General features: G+C 39.5%; 1 protein-coding gene across 1 annotated transcript in view; it reads right to left on the reverse strand.

Moving 5' to 3' along the window:
• The window catches only part of SHC4 (SHC adaptor protein 4), a 147,510-nt gene that overhangs the window by 23,651 nt on the left and 102,880 nt on the right, over positions 1-20,979 (reverse strand). Inside the window, exons 7-9 of the mRNA XM_010357805.2 lie at positions 10,928-11,051; positions 9,184-9,355; positions 4,479-4,539 (exon numbers count right to left, since the gene is read on the reverse strand). Of these exons, the coding sequence (XP_010356107.2) occupies positions 4,479-4,539; positions 9,184-9,355; positions 10,928-11,051 (357 nt within the window). The remainder of the gene's footprint in view (positions 1-4,478; positions 4,540-9,183; positions 9,356-10,927; positions 11,052-20,979) is intronic.

Here is a 20,979-nt window from a genome sequence, read left to right on the forward strand (position 1 = left end):
GTACTTGGGATGAAGCTCGTGCTCAGAAGAAAAATGTTTATCAGCTGACTGGACAAATAACTGCATGTCTATCCAATCTTCCTTTGTTGGCATATTTAACCCCACCACGTTTTGAAGACTCTGGATCAACCCATAGCATGGGGTGCTAACGCATCTGCCCCTCACAAAGCGTTAGCCTGAGCTAACCACATCAATTTTACCATCCTGTAGGATGACACCAAAAGCATCAGTGTTCATGTCCAGCCTCTCTTGAAAACTGCCACCTTTAAGTGCACAATAGCGTGCTGAAAAAAAAGAAAGAAACTGCCATCCCTTTCTTTTTCATATGTGCCATCATATTTAAGTTGGCAGTGTTGCCTTAAATTAAAAAAAAAAAAAAAAAAAAGCCCACCCCAGACCCAAATTTAAAATCATTCTAGGCTGAAGTGTATGGTTCACAAGGGCTTAGACACACGTGCCAGCTAGTATGCCTTCCAAAAGTTCTTTGTGCCAAGTATTACTCCAAGACCCTATCCAACTTTCCTAAGAGAAGATTTGTAGAGGAAAATAAATATATACACAGTGTATACACTGTAAGTAACAACATTTCAAAGTGTAAGCCCTTAGGGTTTGTGGGAACTTAATGTCTTTTTGATTAAAAATATCAACATTTCAATTTTAACTGGAAGGTCAGGGAAACATTATTCTATTTCGCTAATTATTGTTTTCCATGAGGGAGTTTTTCCACAAGTATGAAGGATAAGAATCTTTTCTATGTCTAGTGATACATAGAATTAACTCTTTCAACAACCAGAGGCTACTGCAGTATTTATAATACACTGGAATTCAAGTTTGAAGTCAATATTTGAATAAATGAATGTCTTGGGAGGTTATTGAAAATATTTCTATAGGTATCTCTCAAATGCCTATATATGAATCTCTGGGAAAAGCCACAAAAACTACGTATTTGCTATTCTGGCAACTGTTCTTAAATTACTCATTGGTAAAGAATTTTGGATTACTTTAAAAACATATGCCCAAGTAGGCCAAGCGCAGTGGGTCACGCCTGTAATCCCAGCACTTTGGGAAGCCAAGGCGGGCGGATCACCTGAGGTTGGGAGTTCGAGACCAACCTGACCAACATGGAGACACCCCATCTCTACTAAAAACACAAAATTAGCCAGGCATGGTGGCGCATGCCTGTAATCCCAGCTACTCGGGAGGCTGAGGCACGAGAATCGCTTGGACCTGGGAGGCAGAGGTTGCAGTGAGCTGAGATGGAGCCAGTGCACTTCAGCCCGGGCAACAAGAGGGGAATTCCGTCTAAAAAAAAAACAAAAAACAAACAAACAAAAAAACATATGCCCAAGTAATCACAGACAGGTCTCAAGGTAGGATTACCTGATTTATAGGTGCCTAGGGATAAAATGACACTGTAGTAGGAAACTCCCTCCTGCCATAGTAGGCGGGAGACCTTACATGTCATGGCCACTGGGACATGGGTTGAGTCCTTCTATCCCACCATGGTTTTACTAGTTAAGTTTTGGAGATATAGCCTCTGAGCATTCTGGTTCCTCACTGGAACTCAGAAATGGCTTTTTTATGGAAACGATGTTGTAATTCAGTCATTTACGGGGGAGCAAAGTATCTAGGTGGAGGACTTCTCTTAACTGCAAACACCATCTCACCTCCTCAAGATTCTGAAGTTCCCAGTTACAATCATTACCTTAGAGCCACCATTAAGAAAAGTAGTATGCAATAGAACTTTCTATTGTTTTATCTGTCATTACAAAATATACATTTAAGCTTCAATATAGGCAAACCAGAATAGTAGAATATAGTATACTTGTCTAAGAGTCAACCATCATGGATAGGATTAATTCTATAAAAATATATCCCAGGCTCCAAACAAACTTTTATTAAAGTTTGTTAATGTGTTTGGATCTTCTTATACTGGCTTAGGGAAATATATATGTAAATAAGAATAAGGGATTATATTGTTTGTTGGTTTAAAGAAGAAAAAAACTAAGATAATCTGAAACAATAAATTATATGGCAAGACTACACTTACAAAAAGAAAAATCTTGAATAAACGTTGAAATACTTTCATATCCATTAATTCCTTCATAAATTTATGTTTTTAGAGATGGGTGTTTTAATAATTTTTTTTAATTAATCAAGTTGAGAACTCTTGGGGGAAAAAAGAAGGGAAGCCATGTCCCTTTTTTCTAGGGGTAGTATTGTGATTTAGCCCATTCAACATAATTCTAGAAATGTCCATTTCTAGACTTTCATTCAGTGAGTTCCCTTCAGAAGCTAGGTTATTGAGGACAGGACGGATGTGGCTATGCTGACTATTTAATGGAGAGGAGGGAAACAAGCTGGGAAGGGAGGTATTTGGGCAGGACTGAACATTATGAAGATCCTTAGGACACTGCTGTAGGTTCGACACTCATCCTTCTCTCTTTACTCCTGAGCTCTCTCTCTGTCCCAGTGATCTGAGAACTGGTCTTGGCATGCTTAGTTCTGGTGTCCATTTTTTTCTCTCTCTCTCTCTCTCTCTTTCCCCTGCTCTCTCTTCCTGTCTCCCTATGTCCCTTTCCTACTTGCTTCCTACCTCCCTCTCTGTGCCTGGATAATTCCCACTCATCCTTCAGGCCTTGGTTTGATTGTCACTTCCTTAGAGAGAGCCTCTACAGCCCCCTAGATTAAGTTAGGTTTTCCCATTATTTCTTCCCATAGCATCTTGGGCTTTGAAGCACTCATCATACTTGTAGGCATTTGTTTAAGGTGTGTCTTCCTGGCTAAACTGCAAACTACAAGAGTGCCAGTTGTGTCTCTAGCTCTAGCACCTAGCACAGTGCCTGACCCATGGGAAGTCCTCAATAAGTAGTCATTAAATAAAGAGTTGAATAAATTAAGAATATATGCATGAGATAAAATAGGACATGGAAGTATTTCCAAATGAGCTTCAGTACAGGGGAGAACATGGTTGCAATACCACAAAGCATGCGTGATACATTCCTGACTATTAAATCCTTAGGTTAAGAACCTCCAGGATGAGGGAAAGGAGAGAGGAAGGAATTATGGCTGCCAGAGAGGGTAACTTTTAAGAGAGTCATACTTACCATTAATTTAATTTGTTTAGTAATATTATTAAAGATTGGTTTGGAATTTTAAATAACTTTAAAGAATGGCATGGAATTTTAATTTCTATCATAAGAAGGCATGCTTTTAGAGAACTTCAAATACTGCCTTAGCCCTGGCATGGTGGCTCACGCCTGTGATCCCAGCACTTTGGGAGGCCAAAGGAGGCGGATCACTTGAAGTCAGGAGTTTGAAATCAGGCTTACGAACATGGCGAAACCCCATTTCTACTAAAAATACAAAAATTAGCTGGGCATGGTGGCAGGTGCCTGTAATCTCAGCTACTCAGGAGGCTGAGGCAGGAGAATTGCTTGAACCCGGGAGGCTGAGGTTGCAGTGAGCCGAGATTGCGCCATTGCACTCCAGCCTGAGCCACAGAGTGAGACACTGTCTCAAAAAAATAAATAAATAAAAATAAAATAAAATGCTGCCTTAGTTCACTACTCTGTTTACAAGATAGAGGAAGGTGGTAATCATACCTATACCAGAAAGAATAAATCTTCATATATCCTTCATGATATAAAAATAATAAAATTAATATATTACATTGGTGTAATTCCATAAGAAATAAAAAAGTATCCTTGGAAGTGACTGTCTTGTAGATGGCAAGTTCCTGCTAATTTAGTTTGAGTTCTTAAATATGGTTATCCATCTCTATTCTCCACTGCATTATTTACACAGTTCAGTCATCTCCCCCTCTAAAACTGTAAAACCTTCCTTCCTGAAGAAATAAATATGCTCAACAACTAATAGGAATTAAAATAACTAACTCACAGTATAATTTGTTTTAATTAAAATATATTTCCAATCTGATAGTTGATGCCGTGGAAACGTTTTGTCCAACATCAATGATCACATGCAGTAATAAAACATTTAATACTCTGGCAAGTATGGGGTGGACAAGCTCCTAATTGAGACTCTCACATTTCAGACATCCTTTCGTTCCCTGTGCCATGCCAGAATAAAGGTTTTATCTTAATCCTAAAGGATCTGACAGGCATCAATTTTCACATTAGCTTACTCCTGATCTTTGAAGTAGAACTCCCTTGGGTTTCAAGCAGAGAAAGCACCTTTCCAGAGAGAGCTTTCATGATGTCAAGGCAGTAAAAGACTCCATAAAGCAAAACCATCAGCATGGCAGATCGCACAAGAGCAAGGGAGAACCATGAGCCTTCCTAGTGACACATATGCAACATTCTGGGCCTCTCTGAGAAGCCTACAGCCAAAGGATTGTGTGTTTAGTGGTAGATACCTGACTTTTCAATGAAATATTTAAGAGCAAGGGCCACACATGTCCATAGGACTTACAAGGAATAAGGAGGGTGGCAGATGGAGAAGGGCATTGTACCTACCTATTGCCCTGCTTTGTTCTAAACAGTTCTCATATACACTGCTGCACTTGGAGTTTCCAGGCTGCATGAACAACAAATTATGAAACATTTACAAACATAGTACACATTCATAAACTTAAAAGAAAAAATTAATAATACTCCCAGAAAAATATAGCAGACTTCACTTTCTGACACAGGAAATGTTTGACAAGTAAGAAAAGTAAACGGATATTTTGGGTGAACAGTGTACACTCTTCATAGTTCATCACCTTGGAGCTGCAGAGTTGGTTCTGATTGGGCTGGAGGATTCTAAAGGCTACCAGTGTCCTGTGTCCTGAGGGTTACTGCTTCTGCTTGAGAAGTCGCATTCCAGAACTCAATCCAAGTCTCAGCCAGAAAGTGATTTTCAGGACATTGTTATAAACATTGGCCATGTAGCCAACCTCTATCTAACTTTGAATTGGTAGATTGGATCTCTACTCTACTCAGGTTTGTGCCAGGCTCACGTCTCACCCTTGAAAATCTCATCCAGAGAGCTTCGATCATCCCTGTACATACAATCTCATCAGCAATATACTGGGGGGAGGGATCCGCTTGATGCCTTTGAGATGGGCTGTGTCTTTGGAAAGATTAGTTTGGCAGCACTGTGCAGGAGGGTTTGAGGGAATGAGATTGGAGTCAGGAAAGGGTCTTTCAGAATCATCTAGGCAAGTGAGGACCAGTACTTAGAAAGAGGCAGTAGAAGTGGAAAAGTTTGAATAGACTCAAAACATAATTTCATGGTAGAATCCTAGGTCTTGAAGACTGAACTGATATGGGGCCCAAAGTGTGAGAAAAACAGAAGATTGTAGATTAATGAAAGATTGTCAGTGCCATTAATAAACACGAGTAAATCAGTAGAGGAATCAAGTTTGGAGTCAGGGAGAAAATGCAGAGTTCAACCTTGATATAGGTAAGCAATGTAGCGCAATGCGGCATTACAGCTACAGAGATACATAAGAGCCAAAGACAGAGAAGTTAGAGGAAGTGTGTACACAGGTGGCCTGCCAGAAGCAAGATAAAGGCCAAGGGTAGAGCCTGGGAGAGTGCTAATGTGGTGGTATGGCAGGGCTTGTATTTTTATTGGAGGAGATGAAATAAATGATAACGTAAAAAGGTACGACTTACTTTGAAACATATCAAAAATAAGATGGATCAATGGATGATAATCAGCTATATATGTAATAAAGCAAATATAATAAAATGTTAATTGTAGAACTGAGATGGTGAGTTTGTGAGTGTTCACTGCATAATTCTTTCAAATAGTCTATATGTTTAAAAATACTCATAATAAAATGTTGGAAAATGTGAAAAAATGAAAGGACAGCAGCGACTAGAGATGCAGAAAGAGAATGATAAGGTGGAAATGTTTTGGAAGCTTACAGAAGAGGTCTCAAAAAATAAGAGGTGGGGCCAGGTGTGGTGGCTCACGCTTGTAATCTCAGCAATTTTGGGAGGCCGAGGCAGGCAGATTACCTGAGGTCAGGAGTTTGAGACCAGCCTGGCCAACATGGCGAAACCCTGTCTCTACTAAAAATACAAAAATTAGCTGGGCATGGTGGCATGCACCTGTAATCCCAGCTCCTTGGGAGGCTGAGGCAGGAGAATCACTTGAACCCGGGAGGCGGAGGTTGCAGTGAGCTGAGATCACGCCGCTGCACTCCAGCCTGGGTGACAGAGTGAGACTCTATCTCAAAAAATAAATAAATAAATAAATAAAAATAAAAAATAAAAAAATTAAGAGGTGGAAGTCTTAGCCATAGCAATCAGGCAAGAGAAAGAGATAAAAAACATACAAATAGGAAAAGAATAAATCTATTTTTCTTCACTGACTATATGATTCTATACCTAGAAAACACTAGACTCTGCCAAAAGGTTCCCAGAACTGATAAACTTCAATAAAGTTTTGGGACACAAAAACAATGTACAAAAATCAGTAGCATTTCTATACACCAATAACATTCAAACTGAGAGCCAAATCAAGAACACAATTTGACTTACAATAGCCACCAAAATATAATAAAATAAAACACCTAGGAATACATCTAACTAAGGAGATTAAAAGTCTCTACAAGGAGAAAAAGAAAACACTGCTGAAAGAAATCACAGATGACACAAATGAAAAAGCATTCCATGCTTACGGATTGGAAGAATCAATATAATAAAAATGGCCATACTAGCCAAAGCCATCTACACATTCAGTGCTATTCCAATAAAACACCAACATCATTTTCTCCAGAAAATGATGGTTCATATGGAACCAAAAAATGAGCTCAAATAGCCAAAGCAATCCTAAGCAAAAAGAACAAAGCCAGAGGCATCACATTATCTGACTTCAAACTACACTATAAGCCTACAGTAACCAAAACAGCATGGTACTGGCACAAAACCACACACATAGACTAATGGAACAGAATAGAGAACCCAGAAATAAAGGTGCACACCTGCAGCCATTTGATCTTTGAGAAAAATAAGCAATGGGGAAAATACTCCCTATTCAATAAGTGGTGCTGGGATAGCTGGCTAGCCATACGCAAAAGAACGAAACTGGGCCCTTACTTTTCACCATATACAAGATGTATTAAATATATAAATCTAAGACCTCAAATTGTAAGAATCCTAGAAGTAAACTTAGGAAATCTATTCTGGACATCAGCCTTCAGAAAGAATTTGTGACTACATCCTCAAAAACAATTGCAACAAAAATAAAAATGGACAAGTGGGACCTAACTAAAGAGCTTCTAAGCACAGCAAAAGAAACTATCAACAGAGTAAACAGACAATCTACAGAATAGGAGAAAATATTCACAAACACTGTGCATCCAAATAGGTCTAATATGTAGAATCTATAAGAAACTTAATTCAACAGGCAAAAAAACAACCCCACTAAAAAGTGGGCAAATTTCATGAACAGACATTTCTCAAAAGAATACATACAAGCAGCCAACAAATATAGGAAAAAATGCTCAACATCACTAATCATCAGAAAAGTGCAAATCAAAACCACAATGAGATACCATCTCACACCAGTCAGAATGACTATCATTAAAAAGTCAAAAATACAGATGCTGGCGAGGCTGCAGAGAAAGGGGAATGCTCATACACTGTTGGTAGGAATGTAAACTAGTCCAGTCACTGTGAAAAGCAGTTTGGAGAGTTCTCAAAGAACTTAAAACAGCACTGCCATTTGACCCAGCAATCCTAACTACTGGGTATACACCCAAAGGAAAATAAATTGTTCTAGCAAAAAGACACATGCATGCGTATGTTCATCGCAGCACTATTCACAATAGCAAAGACATGGAATCAATCTAGGTGCCCATCAATGGTGGATTGGATAAAGAAAATGTGGTACATATACACCATGGAATACTATGCAGCCAGCCACAAAAAAAGAATAAAGTCATGTCCTTTGCAACAACATGGATGCTGCTGGAGGCCATTATCCTAAGTGAATTGACACAGGAACAGAAAACCAAATACCACATGTTCTCACTTATAAGTAGGAGCTAAATATTGGGTGCTAATGGACATAAAGATGGCAACAATTGACACTGGGGACCACTAAAAGGTGGAGGGAGAGAGGGGGGCAAAGGCTGAAAAGCTATCTGTTACTATGCTCATTACCTGGGTGATGGGATCATTTGTATCTCAAACCTCAGCATGGTGCGATATACTGATGTAACAAATGTGCACACATACTCCCTGAATCTAAAATAAAGATTGAATTTAGTACCCATGGACTCAAAGAAGGGAACAATAGACACATGGGGGCCTATGTGAGGGTGAAGGGTGGGAGGAGGGTGAGGATTTAAAAACTACCTACCAGGTATTATGCTGGGTGACAAAATTATCTGTATGCCAAACCCCCATGACAAACAATTTACCCTTGTTAACAAACCTGCACATGGACCCCTTGAGCCTAAAAGGTGGAAAGAAAAAGAAACTAAAACTGAAATAAAATAAAACAAAAGTTGAAATTATAAAAATAAAAACAACAACAAAGAAGAGGGGTCAAACATTATAAACAGACACAGAATACTGAAGAAAAGATTTAGCAATTAAACCACTGGTGACTATTGTAAAAGTAACTTCCATCAAGTTGTCAAGCCGAGCTCAGATCTTCCAGTATAGTACACATGTTAACACAAAGACAGAGACGATGCTTTCTAGAAGTTTGTGGGTGAAAGGAAGATGACAAGGAGGTGGAACATTATTAGGTTGGGTTGAGGGAGTTCAAGTTTTTTGCAGGCAGAAGCAACCAATAGAGAAAGAGTGAAGACTGAGACAGAGGTTACTGGACAGAACTAGGACACAGAGTTGGCAGGAGAGGATTGGATAAGAAGCACAGGGAAAAGATTAGCTTTGGAGATAGTTGCTAAGGAAGAGAAGCAAGGAGAACCTGGGCAGACTTAGAGCTGTGGAGGGGTGAAGCTGAGGATAACATGTTGGATCACCTCAGTATTCCAGTGAAGCGAGATATGAGATCATCGGCTGAGGCTACAATTGGGGGATTAGGAGTAAAAATGATCTAGTGCAGCCTCTGACAGTTATTCACTCTCCGGCTCTGTATTTGAGGAAGACAGGACTTTCTCTAAACTAGTATTTGGAAATCCTCAAAGTAAAGGCTCTAGTGATAAGGGCAGAATTGCACTGCTGGGTCCAATAACAATAAAACATTACATACCAAATAGCACAACTTTTCACACCGTATGGGGCAGTAAGCCATTTGTTCCGTGGCTTGAACTTTGATCCGCATATCAGAAACACCACCTACTGGTGGCTGCTTCCCTGGAATTTCATTGTAATATTCATGATCTTCTCTCTCCTCGGCATGGCTATCAATATGCACCTCCTCACTGCAAAGGAAAAAAGAATCCTCAAAAGGCTGGGCGAAAATTCAAATACTGTAAGGGATGCAAGGGGATCAGAACCAAGCAAATCATCCTGAAAAACTTTGCATTCATGTTTTCAGTTTATAGCTGTGCTTAAGTGATGTTAAACATCTGGATGAAGCAGTCAGATGGTTGAGTTGTTTAGCTTTCTGTAGACAAAATGGGGTAAGCCAATAGAAAGTGCCAAAGGGATGCTTCTGTGTCTCCTCCAGCGATAAAAACAATGATAATAACAATATATGAACTCCCTAAATGTAAGACATTTTTGTCATAAGATTATAAAAATACAAAGTATTCTTGAGTATCTCCAGCACACTTTGATTGTTCCATTTTGGAAATGTTTTGCCCACATAAAATTTAAATATTGTTCTTTGGGTACAGGGCCTGTCCCAGTTTATTAATCCAAGATGAAAAAAAAAAAAATAAGAGAGCTATGGCCAGCTATCTTGTCTGCACAGAACTGGAGGGGTATATGCGATTAATAAAGAAATATTAGAACCATATGTGGTAAGTGGGTAGATTTATATAAACATGGAATTGTTTTAAAAATTGAAACAGGGCAAGACAAACAAACAAACAAACAGAATTTTCTTCCAAATTGGAATCAGGAATAGTTTCTTACAGAAAAAAAAAAAAAAAGAATACATCAAGTCTATTTGGATTGAACTGATTCAACTGACAACTCACACAGTTTTGTTGGGTTCATTACATGCCAATCAAATTATAGCACTAAGACAGAAGTGCTATCCTGGGAAAAATTCAGCATCAAGGCCTCCTGGTAACCGCCTCTCCTTTGCTACCCTAGACTACATCATAAAAGGAGATCTCCAAACTGAGTATTTGTTGATACACAAAGTGACAAAGCAGAGGAAAATGCATTTTAAAGTACCTAAGAGTTTTGTTTCTCCGGCATTAACTGTGCGAGCCAGAGGCATCACCACATTCCACACTTGGTGGAGTCTGACAGGCCTGAAAGGGTTCAGCTTTCATTGCAGACTTTCTGTGCCTTAGAACAACCAAATTCTTGGGTCCCATCATGTTCCACTCCAACCACAGTTTAGCTGGAGCCTATCTATTTACGTCGCAAACCAACTCACAGGAATTCCTACAAGAGACATTTAATTCTTATTTTGTTCTTTGTTCTTGCTGTTTTTGTTTTTAACTGATATGCAAAGGATCTGGGGTTGAATCAAATCTAAGAAGTTTATTGATGTTTATTATCTTGATTTCAATTAATTAATTCAAAGCTCTTTATAGTGCTAGAATAACAGAGATAATCTCTTCTTACTTTTAGTGAGAAGGGATCTACTCTTTTGATCTTGTGTTAAAGCAAGAGGATATAACTGGATAAATGTGAATGGAAGGAAAATATTATTTTGTACTGAGACTGTGTCTATTTGTAAGAAAAAAATTACTAATTTGATTAGTTCATTTTAAAATGCCACATGAATGTTATATACACACACAAATACATACAGAAAACTGCACACATATATATATACATATTGTCAAATTATTATAGAACTCTTGGCTGACCTTTCACAAGACGTATCTAAAGAAGGATTTTTCAAGTACTGTTTAAACCGCAGTTCAAAAGCCTGTCCTATGGTATTTATGACATCTTGGGCCATTCCATTGTGGCATTCCAATATGTGACAGGCTGCAAGAGGACATACAAAAAACAGTATTATAATAAATTTTTAGAAAGAGAAGATTACATAAAATCAAAATACTTCAAAACCATTAACTGATATGAATAAAAGGGAGCAGGACTACAAGTTCTTTGCAGCCATGAAACGGTATAAAGAATACTTCACATTTCACATGAATCAAAGAGAAGAAACATTCCAATTTTACACCAAAATATATCCAACACTTACAAATTGGGGGCTCAAGGCAGGGATCTGGGGGCCACATTTTTATAAAAGTACACTGATTTGACTAACAATGTGACTAATGTTTAACTGCTAGCTCTTGAATTCAGCGTAAATGATGCTTAGGGTAGTAATCTACACAGAGGGCGAAGTTTGAGGTTTCATCTTTGTCCTCTTTGCATGGTATGTTTTGGAAGATTGAAAAAATATGACTTTCCAAATCGCTTCCAAAAGTGGGGAAGGAGCTGTTGGTAAAGATAGGGGCTTTGAAATACCAACCCCCTCCCCTGCCGCCACCCCTTTTTCCTGTCATTGCTACTACAAAGCACTGAAAAGTACAGCAATCCACATCTTTGAAATTCCACTAAAGAACTATCTTCAATAAGCATCAAAATCAGCATTAGGTGAAGGTGTCATTACCAGAAGATAAAAGTTTATATTAGATACTTTTTCTGAAACACAGTCACCGGGAACTCGCTAGTTTTCACACAAAAATAAACAAGTTGGGGCGCTGGCAGGCATCCGACTATTATAAATGGGTAAGCAAATCTGCTGCTGCCACTGAAAAGAGGAGCTTGTGGTTAGGTGCTGTAAATTAATCTCTCTACCATATGTAACATCATTCCTGCCTTGGTGAGAATATGGCCTTGCAATATGAAGATATAATGACTGAAGTTTCCTAACGATGACCTAGAAAGAGTCCTAAGGATGGCTTAAAGACAGAGGCAATAAGTCTCATGACGAAGTTTTACAAAGGAACACTGGGATAACCTGAAGAATTGAGAGATGAAGAAAAGCCCAATAACAGTTTAATATACACAAGAGTGTTGTAAAAATTGTCAGCTATTCTCTGAGAATAGGAAAGCAGGGGAGAGGCAATGGAGTGTATTGAGAATCAGATAAAACAACAGGGAATTAAATACTCTTAAAGGAGTACATGGAGGCCGGGCTCGGTGGCTCAAGCCTGTAATCCCAGCACTTTGGGAGGCCGAGACGGGTGGATCACGAGGTCAGGAGTTCGAGACCATCCTGGCTAACACGGTGAAACCCCGTCTCTACTAAAAAATACAAAAAGCTAGCCGGGCGAGGTGGCGGGCGCCTGTAGTCCCAGCTACTCGGGAGGCTGAGGCAGGAGAATGGCGTAAACCCGGGAGGCGGAGCTTGCAGTGAGCTGAGATCCGGCCACTGCACTCCAGCCTGGGTGACAGAGCGAGACTCCGTCTCAAAAAAAAAAAAAAAAAAAAAAAAAAAAAAAAAAAAAAGGAGTACATGGAGAATCAGATTAAATACTGGGGAAAGTATCTTGTGTCTCAGCATTTTGAAAACAAACCTGGAACACATTACTAAGAGGGGTATCTGAGGAGAGGAGAGACAGCTGTCTTTATGGACTGGTTTAACTAGGCTAACTTGGAAGCATGATTTTATGCTTTGCATTGTCTTGGAAAAAATTCGTATTTATTTGAAGTAAAAGGCAATTCATTGACATCTAATAGAATTTGTAGAGTTGATAACAGTAAGTTATAACAGAACCTATAACAGTGTTTCTTAGCCTTATGTTAATAATCATCTCAAGGAGTCTCAGATATTCTCATTTCAAAACTAATTTGACTTCTATTTAAAAATTTTGTCTGAACACTTTTGAAAGGGGTGTGTGTGTGTGTGTGTGTGTGTGTGTGTGATGGTGGTGTGGTGGCATTACTAAATCAAACAAGGCTAAAGTGTCAAATCTTCATTCTTACAAAGTTGTCCCTTTAAAGTACAAATTGGATCCTGAAATAGACTTAGGAGCTAATTCCAGTTTTGAAACCCAGTTAAGAATATCTATAAATTTATCTTTCCCACCAAAGGAAAATATTTGGTCTATCTTTAGACTGCTATTTTATATTGTTCCTATATTTTTCTCCACAGTAGCTTTACATAGTGACCAACAGATAGAAAGTGCTCTAAACATACTTGTTGAATGAATAAATACTGATTTCTCTGAATCATATGAATAGTTCTACTGTATGAAATTGTCTTTGAGTTGTTTGAAGTGAGAACTGCAGTGGGTCCCTGCAGTGGGACATGTTCTTATAGCCACTAGGTGATATAAATGATTTCTTTGGTCATTTGTGGAAATAGTCTCCTTTTTGCTAGTCAGGCCTCGTATCCCGAGACCTAAAAAGTACCCTTGGAGATGTATCCTCCAGTTGAGCCAAGAGAAGCTGTGTTACATTATAAGAAAAGGTAATTCACTAGTCCCAGATACTTGGGAGGCTTAAAGGAGGGAGGAGAGAGGTTCACTTGAGCCCAGGGGTTACAGGCTCTAGTGTACTGTGATCACACCTGTAAACAGCCACTGCACCCCAGTCTAAGCAACATTGCAAGACCCTGTCTCTAAAAAAGAAAGAAAGGAAGAAAGAGAGAAAGAGAGTTTACATAATATGGCTTAAATTATCAAATATGGCTTAAATGGTAAAATACCTCCTAACACTAATATGCTAACAACCTAACCAAATAAATACTTTTTTTTTTTTTTAAAGAAAAGGTAATCCTTTTGTTTTTAATCTCATAAATTCTCAGTCCAATCAAAAATGAAGTCAAGGCCAGGTGTGGTGGCTCACAACTGTAATCCCAGCACTTTGAGAGGCTGAGGCAGGTGGATCACTTGAGGTCAGGAGCTCAAGACCAGCCTGGCCAACATGGTGAAACCCCATCTCTACTAAAAATACAAAAAAAAAAAAAAAATTGGCTGGGCATGGTGGCAGGTGCCTGTAATTCCAGTTACTTGGGAGGCTGAGACAGGAAAATCGCTTGAACCTGGGAGGCAGAGGTTGCAGTGAGCCGAGATGGCGCCATTGCACTCCAGTCTGGGCGACAAGAGTGAAACTCCATCTCAAAATAATAATAATAATAATAAATAAAAATAAAGTCAAAATAAAAAGTCATATCAAAATGGAAACAACAATTTTTGCAAATTTATTTTTTCTTAGGATTGAGGAGATGTTGAGAGATAAAGATGAGGAAGACAATGAGAGAAGCAGGATACTTAAGTATAAATAAACGAATAAATAAATAAATACGAAAAGCTAAATTGTACTTCCAGTAAGGGAGATGAGAGAATAGGACATTTAAAAGAACTCCGTGAAAAGATTCAGATCTGAGTTCAAGTTCCAATTATGCCACTATTTATGTGACCTTGAACAAGTCACTTTATGGCAAGGTTCTTTTGTGCCAAGACAATGCCCTGAGTCATCTTTGAAGCCCCTTTTTGTTTTACAGAAATCCTATTCTTCCTCTGTCACAGAAGCTCAAACTCTCTGAGGAAGAGGGCGGCATGTGGGTACACGAAATGAATGAATCAATCAAACACATCAACCAGCCTCTACCGCTTCTGGCGTACCTCTAGAACCTTTTACTTATCTCAACTTTTCTGATTCTGAGGCTTTAAGGTTTGGGTCCTGTTCATAGGCTGATGCTATCAACATAATTTTCTGCTTTTCTTTGGATTAGCCTATTACTACCATATTACTTTATTGATTATAGAGACAGGTGTCTCACTATGTTGCTCAGACTGGACTTGAACTCCTGGGCTCAAGTGATCCTCTTGCTTCAGCCTCCCAAGTAGCTGGGACTACAGGCATGCCCCACCACACCCAGCTCGAGAAGACTGGACAAAAATAAAAGAACAAACAGTGGTGTCTGTCTGTCTCCAGGCAAGAAGCAACAGCAGACAAACAGACTGACCCCATGCAGATGTTCTGCCCAGTCTCACTACCTCCAGGGAGCACACGTACTTTCACAGTTCCATTGTTGCCACTCATAGACATGCTATGTTGCTCTATGGAAATGGTCTTTTTTAGGTTGGTCATGGGACAGGATAGAGGTGGGCTTTGAATCACATATAAATATGCTCATTTCCCAGGATTAGAACCAATTCCAAAAGCTTGGCCAAGAATTGCCCAATTTTCAGCTAAAGGGAAAGAAGAAAGACACACATATATATGTCTGTATATAAAAAGAGCCAAGTTACAAAACAGCGGGTGCCTTTTCAGTGATGTGGTAACTTTGTTACCAAGGCCTGAGCTTGGCTTTCCGTATCGGGAATCAGATGAAAGTCTGGATTTTTTTCATCCCACCTGTAGCAGGATGGGCTCACACTTCCAGGCCTGGGTATCAAGTACTACACTAAGATTCAAAAGAACCTGAGATATATATTAGTCTGTCTTTTTTATTTCGAATTAGGTAGTCATAAACAAGAGGATTAGGTAGTCACAAACAAGAGGATTACAACTATTCTTAAAGGGTAATAGACCCTTCTTTACCAGTTTTATATATGTGTGTGTGTGTGTGTGTGTGTGTGTGTGTGTGTGTGTGTGTGTGTGTGTTTGAGATGGAGTCTCTCTTTGTCGCCCAGGCTGGAGTGCAGTGGCCGGATCTCAGCTCACTGCAAGTTCTGCCTCCCTGGGTTTACGCCATTCTCCTGCCTCAGCCTCCCGAGTAGCTGGGACTACAAGTGTCGGCCACCACGCCTGGCTAATTTTTTGTATTTTTAGTACAGACGGGGTTTCACCATGTTAGCCAGGATGGTCTCGATCTCTTAACCTCGTGATCCGCCCGCCTCGGCCTCCCAAAGTGCTGGGATTACAGATGTGAGCCACCGCGCCCGGCTCTATTTGTTTTTAATAAACAGTGTTTTGGTTTTGGTTTTGCCTTTTCCTTTTTATACTTAGAAAACTAGAAATTCAAAAGTTCAGCTTTTCAGGTCAACCACCAGATGGTGCTATGGGATCAAAGCAGGGAATCCTCCACACTTTAGGAAGAAACAACCTCAGAGAGGCAAGCCAGTATCCAGTTCATAGTTAATTAATACCACCAGGACAGTCGTACGCATACTTTATAACTATAAACGTAACTAAAAATAAGTGGATTAATTTAAGTTGGTTTTACTGGTTTTGGGTTTTTTAAAAAAAAAAAAAAAAACTTTCTTCAGAGACCCAGAAGCATGGCCTTCCTATATCCAGGTAGTCCAGGCAGTCCAGTCCTCTTCACAGACTACATTCAGAGAAAATATTAAAACATTCCTGGACCGCCACATATTTGGAGTAAGACAATGTGGATGTCCTGAGGACATTTACAGCAATTACAGAAGCAGAGTGTATTAATCACTAAGTAAACTCAAAATATTCTTACTGGAACTTACCTTTTCTACAGAAAAGGCCTTTGATACAATGAAGAGTTCACCAAAAGGTCCTAGCCAGTATGGCAAAAGTGGAAACTGCCCTGATTTAAATGCACTAATGCTAAAAGCGAATCAAGCAAACGGAAGAGTGGGAAGTTTCAGGATTGTCAGCATGAAGCCCAGTCTCCTCTGCTCATCTCCACTTAACATCAACCATACTCTCCTCATACCTGCAGTCTGGCTCCTGCCTTTAAAGTTCCACAGAAATTGAGCTTTCCAGAGTGACCAGTGGCCTGTTAATTGCTGGGCGGAATAGCATCTTCCCACCCTCATGCCCCTTAACTCCTTTCCAGTGTGTGACCATCTGAGATGTCTCCTTCAGAAGAAACTTGCTCTTCCCCTTTGTTAGGTAATACTCATTTCTTGATGTCCTCCCCTCACCTGACAACTCCTTAGGCAAATTACTGTCTCCTGTGGCTTCTCCCATTCCCTGATATCCTTAGCCCTCTTCTTTCTGGGTTCTGCTAAGAAGTTGTAGTTTTTTCTGAACCTGCTGGCCTGCCCTGCCTCCCTCCCCTCCCTGCCAACCCCAACCCCAGTCCCACCCCTAGCCCTAGACCTACTCTCTGGGCTTCTCTTATCTGCCATTTTATCCTGGATGAACCAAACTTGCTAGTTAATTTTATAACATCATCTTTCTGATTTCACTATTTTAAAACATTTATTCAAGGGTTTAGGATATTTTTTCTTTTTATAAATGTAATAAATATTCACTGTAAGTTTTAGAAAACAAAAAGGCCCCAAGAAGAAATAGAAATTACAGAAAATTTCACTATCCAGTGGTTATCTCAATAACCACTAGGAACATTTTGGAATATGTCTTTCTCATCTTTTTATAATGTGTATCTACCCAGAAAAGTCACCTGAGATTATACTACACACAATCTTCATAATATGTTTTTTGTATTAACAGCATTGTGAATATTTTCCCTATATAATTACTTATTTTTCTACTACTGGCTTTAATTGCTGCATCATAGTACATTCTATGAATTCATTTAATTTGCTACTCATGAATACTAAATTAATTTTGTCTTATGATATCAATAATATACAAAAATGATCTATATTGCTTAATCTTTGTACATATCCTAATTATTTCCTCAGAAGTAAAACTGCTGGTTCAAAGGCATTTACATTTTTAAGACTTTTGATGCAAATCATCAAATTGCTGTTTAAAATGTTTGAATCTAAACTCTTTATCAGCAGTGTTCAAGAATAACTACTACTCTAAACCACATCTTATCTTTTTTCAATGTTTGAAATTTGGAGATGAAATATGGTGTCTAATTATAATTTGTGTGTCTTTGATTGCTAGTGAGGCTAAACTTTTTTATTTTTCAAATGTTTCTTGGTGCCTTGTCATGTTCTTTTGTGTGCTCAGGACATGGAATCTGTCCATCCACTTATTGGCCCGGTAAACTTAGGAAAACTGCCTTATTTTTCTCACTTCCACTGTTTTCTCCTATAAAAAAAAAGGAATGATATGTTTACATACTCCCTAGGGCTGCTGTGAGGATAAAATGAGATAATGCAGACGGAGTACTGAAAATGCCTGGCACATAGTGAGCATGAAATAAATGGTGGCCATTTTTCTTTGCCTAATTTTTTACTAGATTATTTGTTTGTTTTTTCTATTTATAAGAATCCCTATTTCTTCAGTGGCAACACCACTCCATATCACACAGAATAGTAATAATAGCTACCATTTATTGCTTAGGTGCTATAAGCCAGGTATTGAGATATTTGCATTGCATACGATATCTCATTAAATCCTCGGGAACATCTGATTCCTATTTCTTCATCAATTTAAATATCTAAATAGTCATCAAGTACTATTAGTTCACAAATTTGATCCAAACTGTTCTTTCCTCCTCCAGTGCCATTTAGAACATTACACACTGCCCGGGACTAATGAGATGTCCTCTAAACTGAACTCTATAATTCCAGATGGCTTTTCTGCTTTCCAATACCATTTTTGTTTTGTTTTGTTTTTGAGATGGAGTCTCGGAGTCTCGCTCTCTGTCGCCCAGGCTGGAGTGCAGTGGGGCGATCTCAGCTCATTGCAAGCTCCGCCTCCTGGGTTCCCAACATTCTCCTGCCTCAGCCTCCTGAGTAGCTGGGACTACAGGCGCCCACCACCTCACCTGGCTAATTTGTTGGTTTTTTTTTAGTAGAGACGGGATTTCACCATATTAGCCAGGATGGTCTCAATCTCCTGATCTCATGATCCGCCTGCCTCGGCCTCCCAAAGTGCTGGGATTACAGGCGTGAGCCACCGTGCCTGGCCTCCAATACCACTTTTAAAGACACAACTGCCAGAAAAATGATCATTTAGTAATTTCAGAATAGCAGAACCCATAATAATTTTTTTAAAGCTCAAAATATTTGATGGCTCCAGTGACCTCCTGGCCAGTATTCAAAGCCCCCCACAATCTGTCTCTGGTCTAACTTTTCAGCTGTGGGACCCCTACTTCCACTCTTTCCTTCCTCTGCAACCCCGCCTTTACACACACATTCACACACCCTGCAAACACTTGGCTGTAAGCTCTCATTACACTGCTCTTTCACCTGTGTCTTTTTTCCACTTACCTCCACAAATCCCAAGCATCTGCTATGTTTCAGGCACTGTTCTCTAGGCATCTCTCTTTCTCTATGCGAATCTTATGGGTTATGTTTCTCCCTCCTACTAAATGATATACCATGGTGGGATTTTCCTTCCATATTCATTAATAATTATTTGTGTATTCAAAAGCTGTGTCATCACCTCTTTGCAGGTACTGTTAGTCCAAGGGCTCAGGTTGGGGGAAAAGATTTAGTACTACAGGAGTGTGTGCAAGCACGAGGTATGTTGAGAACACAGTGTCTTCTCACAGAGATTTTTATAGCCAACCTATATGAGAGAGGACGAGGAGACCAATAAAGGAGGAATAAGTGATAGAGACATATTAACTTTTAAAACCAAGAAAGCTACCCTATGTTTCTAAGTTATCTTCTTGGACACACCCATTTTCCTACAGGAAAGAAAGATGTAATGAGGGAGGAAAGAAAACTATGCTTTCCACGTGTTATGTAGATGTTATTATTCCCACTTAAAAGATAAGGAAATCCAGGTTTGAGGTTGTGAAACAATCTGCCTAACTTCATACAGTGAGATGATGAAATAATTATGATTCCAACCCAGTCTTTTTGACTCCAGCATCAATCTTATTCCCTATACACAGGCTGATGGCTAAAGAAAGAAAAAACTGAAACCTTGATTTGGACCGCTTCTATCCTTCACCTCCCAGCCAGGACCTCGCTCAACAGTTCTCACGAATGGGGATTCTCAAAATCCCCATGCCAGGATCCCCAGGGGTCGTCTTCAAGCAGCTCGCTCTGACAAATGAGTCAGGCACCAGAACAGGAGCTTTCAAAGTGAATATGCTGCATCATAATTTTATCTGCCTCTCTTGTTTCACTTAAGCAAAGGGAGAGCTTTGCAAGCATGTGGATCTTTCTTGGCCATCACCCTTAGCAACGACATACATTAATCTTTGAACTCTTCACCATCATTTACTTAAGAGCAATGACATGCCCAGAGATATTCCAAGACTGATGGCAAAGTTACTAAACATCTAGATTTCCCGATGCATTTTTTTCTTCCTTTCACCCTGTCATTTCCATGTTAAGACAAAAAGTGTTGTTGTTCAGAGGCCTTCCCAGAAATAGCAAGCAGTTATTATTTAGGGAAGTTCAGGCAAGGATTAGAAGAAGTTGCCCTTTTCTGGTATCCTTTGTTGCACCCTGTTCCTACATCCCCACTGTCCCATTCACTAGTTCCTGTCTCTCTTGCTCACTCTTTGACCATGATTCATTCTTCTTATTTAGTTTAGAGTGGGTCAGTTTTAGTGGAGTATTTTATAGTGTTTATCCTCCGTTCCTTCCTTTTCATCTTTTTGCTGCCACATTCTTTTGGCAAACATTTGCTGAGGATCTACTGCGTGCCAGGCTCTGTGCCAGCAGCTGGGCTTCATAATTTCATTTCTGACCATCACAATAGCTTCCAAATGGATATCCCTGCCTTAAGTTTCTCCCCAAATCCATCTACTACATCCTGCTGCCAAACCAATCTGTCTAAACTCTACTTTGTAAACAGTACTCTCCACCCATCTGTCCATGGGATTAAGTCCCTACTTATTAGCTCTCTTGTATCTGTCCTATAGATGCCTTTTAGACTTTTACATTGTGAGGTCCAGGGGGTTCTATTTATTTACTCCCCAGCATGCCATGTGTATTTCCACCTCGGTGTCTCATAGCTCTCTAAATTTTCAAGTCCTACTCCATGTCCACTTAATAAATGTTTGGGGGCAAACTCCATCCCTGGGACAGCAGAGGATGTGGCCTAACTAATATGTTCTAGTTAAGGAGGAGAACCAACTTAACACTTCTACCTAAGAGGAGTCTGAATGTCCCAGCCTTAGGGATGAGAAGCAATACTAACCATGTGACCT

Source organism: Rhinopithecus roxellana, chromosome 5, assembly GCF_007565055.1.
Source record: "Rhinopithecus roxellana isolate Shanxi Qingling chromosome 5, ASM756505v1, whole genome shotgun sequence".
Lineage (NCBI taxonomy): Eukaryota > Metazoa > Chordata > Mammalia > Primates > Cercopithecidae > Rhinopithecus > Rhinopithecus roxellana.